Source organism: Lissotriton helveticus, chromosome 6 (genome assembly GCF_964261635.1).
Source record: "Lissotriton helveticus chromosome 6, aLisHel1.1, whole genome shotgun sequence".
NCBI lineage: Eukaryota > Metazoa > Chordata > Amphibia > Caudata > Salamandridae > Lissotriton > Lissotriton helveticus.
The window spans coordinates 2126528947-2126539647 of NC_136067.1; the positions used below are offsets into that span (position 1 = coordinate 2126528947).

Sequence of the window (10701 nt, forward strand, 5' to 3'; positions counted from 1 at the left end):
ACTGCAGACAATACAGAACTCAGCAGCAATGCTAATCCTCAACCTCCTGAAGCAGACCCACATCACTCCCCACCTCAGTAAACTCTACTGGCTCCCAGTCCAGAAAAGAGGCAAGATACCGACCCATGCTTGTAAGGCACTCCACAACGAAGGATCGTCCTACATCAGCCAAAGTTTATTCTTTAACCAGCCCACCAGACACCTGCATTCCGCCTCCCTCTTGCTCACTCACACTTCCAGAGTCTGACAAACCAGGCATGGAGGCTGCGCTTTCTCCCACCTGGCTGTAAAGACCTGGAATGAACTTCCCCTGCACTGGAGATCCGACTCATCAGTGAATCTGGAAAGAACTCAAGATCTGGCTGTTTAACTGATCAACCCCTCCGGACAGCAACTCCCCCCCCCCCAGCGGCTTGAGAATCTCACGGATGATTTGCTGCGCTTAATAAATACCCATTGATCGATTCAAGTCCGTACATTCATATAGACTTTTCCCAGTGGGGACTTGGATGTTGTTTAACTCTCCCTTGCTAACAAATGCCTTGCTACAATCAGTGCAGTCTTCAGGGTGGACTTTTGATGTTGCGTTAGCGCTCGATTTATGAATTCATGGTCACATTCAATCATTTATAGAGTTTCTCTCCTGTGTGAACATTCTGATATATTACATTTTGTTTTGTAATCAATCCCTTGCCACATTCTATGTATTAATAGGTTTCTCCCTAGTGTGGATTTGTTGATGCTGCATTAGCTTATACTTCCTTGGAAGAATGTATTACACTCTGTAAATAAATAGGATTTTTTGCCATGTAGCTTTTCAGACATCGCTTCAGTTGTCCATTTATTATGAATGCTTTGTGGTATTCCATACATACATTTTCTCTCCTGTGTGAACTTCCTGATTTTGTATTAAATGTTGCTTTGTGATGAATGCCTTGTCACATTCTGTAAATTCATGTGGTTTCTCCCCACACTGGACCTCATATTGTTTTAAATCTCCCTTTATAATAAATAGCTTGTCACATTCAGTGCAGTTGAATGGTCTCTTTCCATTTGGTATAAATGCTTTGTCAAATTTTGTACAATGATATAGTTTCTCTCATGTGGGAACTTTCTGGTATATTTTTAAACTTTGCTTTGTAATAACTGCTAAGTCACATTCAGTACAGCCCTATCGTTTCTCACCAGTGTGGAATTTCTGATGTACTATTATGTACATGCATAGGGTTTCTCCCCTGTGTAGACTATCTGATGTTGTATAAGAAGTGACTTTCTAATAAATGCCTTCTCACATTCAGTGCAGTTGAATGGTTTCTCCCCAATGTGGATTTTCTAATGTCGCTTCAGCTCTCCATTTGTTATAAAGGCGTTGTCACATTCAGTGCAATCATACGGTTTCCCCCCAGTGTGGACCTCTTGATGTTGCTTTAGCTGTTTGTATTTTATAAATGCCTTGCCACATTCTGGACGTTCATACGGTTTCTCCCCAGTGTGGATATTTTGATGTTGCTTCAGCTCTCCGTTTGTTATAAATGCTTTGTCACATTCAGTACATTGATTTGGTCTCACTCCAGTGTGGACTTTTTCATGTCGCTTCAGCTCTCCATTTGCTATAAATGCTTTGTCACATTCTGTACATTGATATGGTCTCTCTCCAGTGTGGACTTTTTGATGTTGCTTCAGCTCTCCATTTGTTATAAATGCTTTGTCACATTCTGTACATTGATATGGTCTCTCTCCAGTGTGGACTTTTTGATGTCGCTTCACATATATATTGGTTATAAATGCTTTGTCACATTCTGTACATTGATATGGTCTCTCTCCAGTGTGAACTTTTTGATGTTGCTTCAGCTGTACATTTCTTATGAATGCTTTGTCACATTCTGTACATTGATATGGTTTCTGCCCAGTGTGGACTTTCTGATGTTTCATTAGATGCGACTTTATAATGTAAGCCAGGTCACATTCTGTACATTGGTATGGTTTCTCCCCAGTGTGGATTTTCTGATGTTGCTTTAGCTCTGTATTTCTTATAAATGATTTGTTACATTCTGTACATTGATATGATCTCTCTCCAGTGTGGGTTTTCTGATGGTTTTTTAGGTCTCCACTGAAAATAAATGCCATGTCACATTCTGTACATTTATATGGTTTCTCCCCAGTATGAATTTTCTGATGTCGTTTTAGCTCTCCATTTGTTATAAATGCCTTGTCACATTCTGTACATGCAAACAGTTTCTCCCCAGTGTGGATTTTCTGATGTTGTGTTAGCTTTCCATTTGTTATAAATGCTTTGTCACATTCTGTACATTCATACGGTTTCTCCCCAGTGTGGATTTTCTGATGTTGTGTTAGCTCTCCATTTGTTATAAATGCTTTGTCACATTCTGTACATTGATTTGGTTTTTCCCCAGTGTGGATTTTCTGATGTTGTGTTAGCTTTCCGTTTGTGATAAATGCTTTGTCACATTCTGTACATTCATACGGTTTCTCCCCAGTGTGGATTTTCTGATGTTGTGTTAGCTCTCCATTTGTTATAAATGCTTTGTCACATTCTGTACATTGATTTGGTTTTTCCCCAGTGTGGATTTTCTGATGTTGTGTTAGCTTTCCGTTTGTGATAAATGCTTTGTCACATTCTGTACATTCATACGGTTTCTCCCCAGTGTGGATTTTCTGATGCTTTCTTAGATTATTCTTTCTTCCGAACACTTTATTACATTCTGTACATTGATAAGGTTTCTCCTCTACGTGGACACTCTGATGCTGCACTAGGTCTTTCATTGCAAAGAACGCGTTTCCACAGTCAGTCCATCGATCTGGTTTTTCTCCAGTATGAAGTTTGTATGTCACACTTGCTCTTTTTTTGCTTAATAAATGTTTTGTTACATTCTAGAAATTCATACGGTTTCTCTCTTTTGTGTTCCTTCGTAATGAGCACCTCAGGCTTGCTTCAGTATGTCAGAGTGTTGTGTCTCCAATGTCTATCAGCTGATTTCTAAGAGCCAAGTACAGACCTCATTGGGCAGTTTGGGTTTTCTGCTGTTGAAAAAGACTTCGGCGAGGCATTAGCCTTCAAGGGAAGAGTTTTTGAGGCATACTGTTTTTACATCACTGCCCACACCAGTGATGTTTAATAGCTTTTTTCATTTATTACTGCATTTATTTCACCTGTTACATTAAGAAAAAGAAACAATGAATAAGCTTAAATGCAAAGCCCATCAGAAAAAACCTATTGGCATTTAATGATGCATTTAATTGTCCATATAGACAAGTTCCCTGAAGAAATTCTAGATTACACTTTTAATCTAAAAATGCAATATGTAGAGCAAGGGCATACAATTCTTCCATGAGCCCATCTAATGATAAATATAGACGCAATGAGTAACCAAGACACCAGAGAAGGTTCCTGTTAGTGAGTCAGACCCTCTCCCCACGACACACTATAATCCTATTATTAAACAGCCTAACAAATAATACAAGATGGAGTCTTTTCCAGTGAATGGACCACTCAACACACAGCACCACAATAAAGGTGGGAAACATAAGCAACTGCTCCAAGGGAATCCTTTTTACTATCCAAGATACTGGTATAGGGCCCGGAAAGGTAATCTGAGCATCTTCCACACAGTCTAACTCCAGAGATCATAGACTCTGACCATATCTACACAAGAATCAGGAGGTTTAGAACCATTTTCAACACACGATGGCAAAGTCAAGAAGTCTCACCTTTTAGACACAAAGGCTTTCCCAATGCTGCACAAGATCAGGGGAAACAAAGGTGCAATGATGTGGCTAATATTGCCTCATTTTGTGGGCATTCAAATTTTTTCCCACAATGTCTACACCCACAGAATGACACATTCACAATTTTCTGTTTCTGGTCTGGTGTTAGCCAAGACCTTTAATTTCCCCACAAATACATGTATAATATACTTACTTAAAGGGGCTTTCAGCTCGCCATCCATTGGTCTGTTGTTGTGCCATACAGATTTTTCTTCTGCCCACTAAAGAATACAGCATGGGGCAGGGGGTCTGCCAACTTAATCCACTGGCAAACTTCAAATTGAGGGGCCAATTCAGATCTCGGTCGGAAGGGCTCCGAATCGGGTTTGGCATTAGCAGGTCGGATTCGGAGGCTGAATTTCCATCCGATTCGTACACGAGTCCGGACGTCGAAGTACGATGCAAAGAAGTGCAAAATCTCCGTCCGAATCGTTTCCGGGTCCGAACCGCTCCGTACGTCTCGGCCGTAAGCTAACTGTGGCGCGCAATGGAGGCGAATTCCAGCCGAGCCAGTACGATGCTCGATTCGGACAGCCGGATCGAGTCGGAGTTTCCGGCTTGCAATAGCTCCCGGAGCTGGACTTTGGAGGTCCGCATCAGACCCCCTGTTACCTGCAGCCTTAGGGCTCGGACATAGGGGATTGTGATTGTGATTGGGTTCTTATAGAGCGCACTATCACTCCGAGGAGTATCTTGGTGCTTAACTTCCTGTGTCTAGTAGATGACATAGTCTAGACCGGTCAAGAGATGGAGAAGATCATATAAGGGTACGACATGCTGTGTCTGGTAGGGAGTAAATCCAGGTTTTAAGTTGTTTCCTGAAGCTTATTTCTGTGTTGGCAGCACGGAGAGATTGGGGAAGTTTGTTCCATGCTCTCGATCCAATCACAGATAAGGATTTACCACCTTTCGTCGTCAACCTAAACTTTGGGACGGTGAGCAAATTTAGTGAAGATGATCTCAGTTCGCGTGCAGGATGGTATTGTTTAAAATATTTTTGGAGATAGGCTGGGCCTTGGTGGTGGAAAGCTTTGAAGGAGATTGTCAGGATTTTGAACAGAATACGCTTTTGTATTGGGAGCCAGTGTAATGTATCTAGCGCGGCAGAGGCTGAGGATGTTCTTGCCCAGCCTAGAACAAGTCTCGCTACGGCATGCTGTACCATCTGCAGTCTATGGAGGGCAGATTTATTGAGCCCTGCATACAGACTGTTGCAGTAGTCTATTCGAGATGTAATCAGTGCCACTGCAACAGTCCGTCTGGCACTTAGGGGGAGCAGTTTGAAAAATTTTCTTAGGCCTCTGATAATATTGAAACAATTTCCAGCTACCTCTCTAGTGTGTTGGTTAAAAGACGGAGTATTGTCAAATTTAATTCCTAGATTTCTTGCAGCATTGATAGTATTAGGTGGAGCCTCTGCCTCCTTAGGCCAGCAGGATTGAGGGGAGAAGCAGTTGTTAGGGCCGAAAGGTATTATTTCTGTTTTGGCAGAATTACATTTAAGATGAATATTAGTCATCCATGCGAATACTGCCGAGAGCCATTCTTTCAAGATGTTTTCTGCATTCGTCATGTTTTTATCCAATGTTAGGATTAACTGGGTGTCGTCAGCGTAAGCTATCGAGTCAGTACCAGTAATTTGATCTCATACCAAGAAATCAGCGCCAAGATGCTCCTTCCGGAGCGACCGTTGCGCTTTATAAATACCCCCACAAATCACAAATCACAAACGTGGAGATAAGTTTGATCAGGGGGACCATATAAAGGTTAAACAATGTAGGGCTCAAACTTGAGCCCTGCGTGACCCCCATAGTCAGCTTTCTCTCGGTGGAGCGGAATTGACCTAGCATAATAACCTGACGCCTGTGTGCCAGAAAACTTCTGAACCACTCGAGCACGGTTCCTGCTATGCCTGCATTGGCTAGGCGGTGTAAAAGGATAGCATGGGAAACCGTGTCCAATGCTGCAGAAAGATCTAAGAGGATCAGGACTGCCCTTTTGCCCTGATCCAATGCAGCACGGATGGTTTCAGTGGTGGAAAGTAGGGCTGTTTCTGTCGAGTGGTGTGTCCTGAAGCCTGCTTGACGTGGGTGGAGGATTTCATTCTCCTCCAGATAAGTCATCAGTTGTTTATTTACGCAAGATTCAGCCAGTTTACATAAAATTGGAAGGAGCGAGATGGGGCGTAGGTTGTTAAGAGTAGCTGGATCTTTCATAGCTTTCTTTTGTAGAGGTCTAACTGCTGCTACTTTCCAATTGGACGGGATCTCGCCTGAGGAGAGAGAGGTATTAATGATGGAATGTATTCCAGGGTTTATTTCATTTACGATTGCTTGCAGCAGTGTAGGGGGACAAGGATCGAAAGGGGATCCGGATTTCGTAGTTGATATTGCCTTATGCGCATCTTCTAGGGTAATGTGCTCAAAAGTGCACCAGCTGTGTTTTTGAGAGCTAGTATTGATCTCGGCTTTCCCTTGTTGGAAGGTTGGGAAATCTTTCGTAATAGTGTCTATTTTCTGGGAGAAGTAATCAGCTATCTTATCGCATAGATTTTGAGACGGTGGGATATCTTGCGTTAATGCCTTGGGATTTCTGAAGCTGTTTACAATATTAAATATTTCTTTTTGTTTATTTCCTGTTGCTCCAATCTGTGCCGTATAATATGCAGCTTTAGCATTTTTAATTCCTAACAACAGAACTGGGTCCTGACTCACACTCAGCAAGGCTGAGCCAATAAGATAATGAAACAAAACAATTGCCAATGCTGAGACTGACTCCTACTAAATTTGTGAAATAATCTCATGAACTGAAACATGAAATCAAGCTTTACAGATTGCTATTTATTTATATGCAAACTTTTTTTTAAATCATCGTTTGTTTTTAGGTCTCGCCTGTCGATGCGCATGCGCATCGAGCTTGCGAGACTATTGGGGCTTAAACAGTCTTTAACCAACTTGCAAGGAATCGTGGCGATTCCTTGCAGTGCCCGTGAAATTCAAGCTTAATGCGCATGTGCATTGAGCTTAAAAGCGCGTGCACATGCCCCCAGCCGCCTGCTTGCATGTATTTTCCCTCAGCCGCACTCCTCCCACACCCCCGCTCCGCCCCCTCCCCTGCCTGCCGTGTCGCGTTTCTTCAGTTCCCTTAGCCGCACTCCAGGCCCCTGCTGCTTTCACACCCTCATGCCGCTCTCCCCGCTCCGCCCCCTCCCCTGCCCGCCGTGTCGCATTTCTCCTCCCCCCTCCCCACAGCAATGCCCTCCGTCTTGTTTTACCCGTTTCTTCTTTTCTCTATCTGTCCCGCGTCCCTTTCTCTCTTTGCCTCGCAGCGTCTTTTTTTTTGCTTCTGATGCCCGTATGTTTCTTTACAGTATCTCAAGCATGCCAAAAGTTCTTTTGATTTAAACATAAAAAACGACCATGTCTAGAACTTAAAGAGCAAGAGATTAGTGCCTTTTGTTTTTAAACTCTGATTTCCTCAAACAAACATGAGCCCGCGTCCCTTTCTCTCTTTACCTCGCAGCGTCTTTTTTTTGCTTCTTATGCCCGTCTTTTTGTGCAGGCAACCGAGGTGTTCATTCATGGCTGGCCGGTGGCCGGCCGTACTTTCAGTTTCCTGCTTCTCCAGCTCCTTCCTCTCTGCTGGAAGCAGACAAAAGGCGCCAGTGGTGCACAACATAGACGGAGCCATCCGGCTTAATGATTGCTTTGGAATTCCATGTGTTAACAGTAAACAGACCAGAGGCGCCAGGAGAGCACAAGCCACACAGAGTTGCACCCCCACCTCCCCCTCTCGCCTTAGTCAAACGAGGTGTTTGTAACCAAGGCTGCGTCTTCTTTGGTGCGTTTATAATGTACATGGGATGTTTGGGTTCATGCTGGGTAGCGCTGCAGCCATTGACTCTCCCCCAGCCCTACCCTCCTTTGGCTTCTATAACGCACTGTTGTAGTACTGTTAAGGTGGGCTAAAATACAGGCACTTTCTTCTAAACTAAACATATGTTTGTCGTAATCTCTTTGTTTTAAAGTGCAAACAATGTTTTAAAATGCTGCCGCTGTTAGTTACACGAGGTGTTTGTAACCGAGGACGCTTCTCCACATGATCGCCTGCCTCTCGCACACATGTGAGTGCGTTTCAACTATGTTTTATTAGTACCGTGCTGTGTGTTGGCTTTTTCATATGTTGTCATGGGTCTATATTTTTATAATAATGGCAGCGCTTTAGGCAACGCCACCTGCAGATAATTACCCGGACGTCTGCTGAGGCAATCAGCAGCGCTGCTCTCGAAGAATAACACGGGGGTCCATAGCAGTGCCACGCGACCGGTCCGGCGCGCTCTCCTCCCTGCTACCGGGGGCCAAGACAGGCAGGGATATCCTTAAATTGCACAGCCAACGAAACTCCAGGGCAAATGTGGTAAGGGGATAAACAAGGGCACGGCGAAAACATGGCAACAGTCACCGCATGCAAAACTCGATTGCTGTTTAATTTCCTACCCCACCACCATACACGCATACAACCACTCACACATACAACCACTCACACATACAACCACTCACACATACAACCACTCACACATACAACCACTCACACATACAACCACTCACACATACAACCACCCACACAACCACCCACACAACAACCACTCACACATACAACCACTCAAACAACTACACACACAACCGCACACACAAACACACACATCTGTCGCACACACATCTCACACACGCAACGCCACTCACACACGCAACGCCACTCACACACGCAACGCCACTCACACACGCAACGCCACTCACACACGCCACTCATCCACGCAACGCCACTCATCCACGCAACGCCACTCATCCATGCAACGCCACTCATCCACGCAACGCCACTCATCCACGCAACGCCACTCATCCATTTGAAAAACGAAAAATGTCAAACTCCTCTATTGCGAGACCTATTGCATTTTCAATGCTTGTTTCAGATAGAATTATCAATAGTGCATTTCAATAGAAAATTGGACATACATACTACCATAGGACAAAAATATTTACAGTTATAATACTTTTTCAACATAAATTGCATACATTTGGCCAATATCACACTCATATCACATTCACACCACATCCATCCTACAAATCTAGACAAGAAGAAGTTCCTTGCCACTTTCAAATTATATGTTAACACATTTCTCAAACGCTGAAATTCGAACGAGAAGGTTGGATGCGCCGTGACTTCGACATTAATAGGTAAACGGAAGATGTTTCTCTTCCACTGGTCTTGACTGGGTCTCCCATGTCCATGCTCACATTTTCAGTTTCTATGCTTATTCCTCCCGGCTCTTTTTCTCCATTTCCTTCACCTTGTGCCTGACCGGGCATGTCGTTGCTATTCTCCTCCGGCCACTTCACTATCTTGTTGACTTTGGCCATGCGATCTTGTGACCACACTTTGCCATCACTAAGGAGTGCCGCTCTGCTATAGACTTCCTCTACTTGTAGGGGTGGACTATACTTACTCTCCCCTTTCTTCTTCAGGACAGCATGTTTTACTCTCACCCACTCCCCTTTTTCCAACGAAGAGCTTTGTACTTTCTTCCTTTGATTGTAGTGGTCTGTGTACACTCTCTGTGCTTTTTGTAAGTTGTGTTGGACTACAGCAGGCGACCACTTGCTGGTGATCGTTTTTTCTCTCCACGCCACATTGTCTTTCGTGAACGGGTGCTTGCCTCTGAGAATCTCAAAGGGACTGTACCCTGTCGAGGTGGGGGTAATTCTATACGCCCACAGCATTCTCTGAATCTCCGTTTCCCAGTCTTTTCCTTGCATTATGGCGGCTTGAATTGATCCCATCAGCACGCGATTGAATCTTTCCACTTGCCCGTTACAGGCGGGATGATACACTGACGTGTGTTTGGACTTGATTCCATTCCTTTCCATGTATCTTTGCCATTTCTCTGATGTGAACTGTGGGCCATTGTCTGTCAGGATGGTCCTCGGGATACCTTCCCTCAGAAACACAGAGGTGAGGAATTTGATTACGACCTCTGCATCCATTACCTCATGCACTAGTACCTCAGGCCACTTAGAATACTTGTCCACCAGCACACACAAGTACTTGGCTATACCTTGCCCATCCAATATCGGCCCTAGGATGTCGACAGCCACATCTTCCCATGGATCACAGGGTTGTTCAAAAACGCCCATCGCTGGTCTTAATGGCTTGAGTACCTTATCTGACTCCTGACATTGGTTACAGTCCCTGACATGTCTCTCAACTGTGATGTCCATCCCTGGCCACCAGTACATCTGCTTCACTTGTGGTACTGAAAATCCCAACTCGTGTACCCATCCCAGTCTTAGGAATAAAAACTTCGTTGTAATACGACGAATTTAGTGTCAAAAGACCGAGAATGGCGAGTACAGTATGTACAAGCATTTTCGTCGCATTCAGGTGATGATTTCACCTCGAAATCATCATTGATATCCTGAACCCTTGGCTTCCATTTTGTATATAGCCGCCATTTGGTGTGTTGCCCTTTACATAGGCCTTAATCCAGCTGAATTCGATCCCACAAGAACACGTACACCTTAATCGACTTTCCTATGACCTGTACAAGTTGGAACCATTGCCCCAGGCCGAACTCGTTAGGTCAGTTCTCCTCCCAGTGGCCGAACAAGATATCATCAAGGCTCAACCAACCATAAAACCATTTCAGCGCGCACACCTGCCATATCTCGCTCACATCTATCTCCACCCTTTTTGCTTCACTTACTTTATGATGGGGAGGTGCCCGTTTTTATTGAGGGTCCAGCGATATCTGATGAAATGTGAGGCCTTGCCGAGTGATTTGTTGTGGCCAGCACGACGTGAAATATGTACATGTCATCATGACTCTGTTTTTTCTTGTAAACCAATAACTGTAAATAA

The 10701-nt window shown here is 44.1% G+C and overlaps 1 protein-coding gene across 1 annotated transcript; it reads right to left on the minus strand.

The window, feature by feature from the left end:
- Positions 1-720: 720 nt before the first annotated feature.
- On the minus strand, positions 721-3166 carry LOC144762099 (uncharacterized). The gene has a single exon (XM_078647223.1). It carries the CDS (start codon positions 2782-2784, stop codon positions 1333-1335), a length of 1452 nt encoding a protein of 483 aa, XP_078503349.1. The 5' UTR covers positions 2785-3166; the 3' UTR covers positions 721-1332.
- Between the last annotated feature and the right edge of the window lie 7535 nt (positions 3167-10701).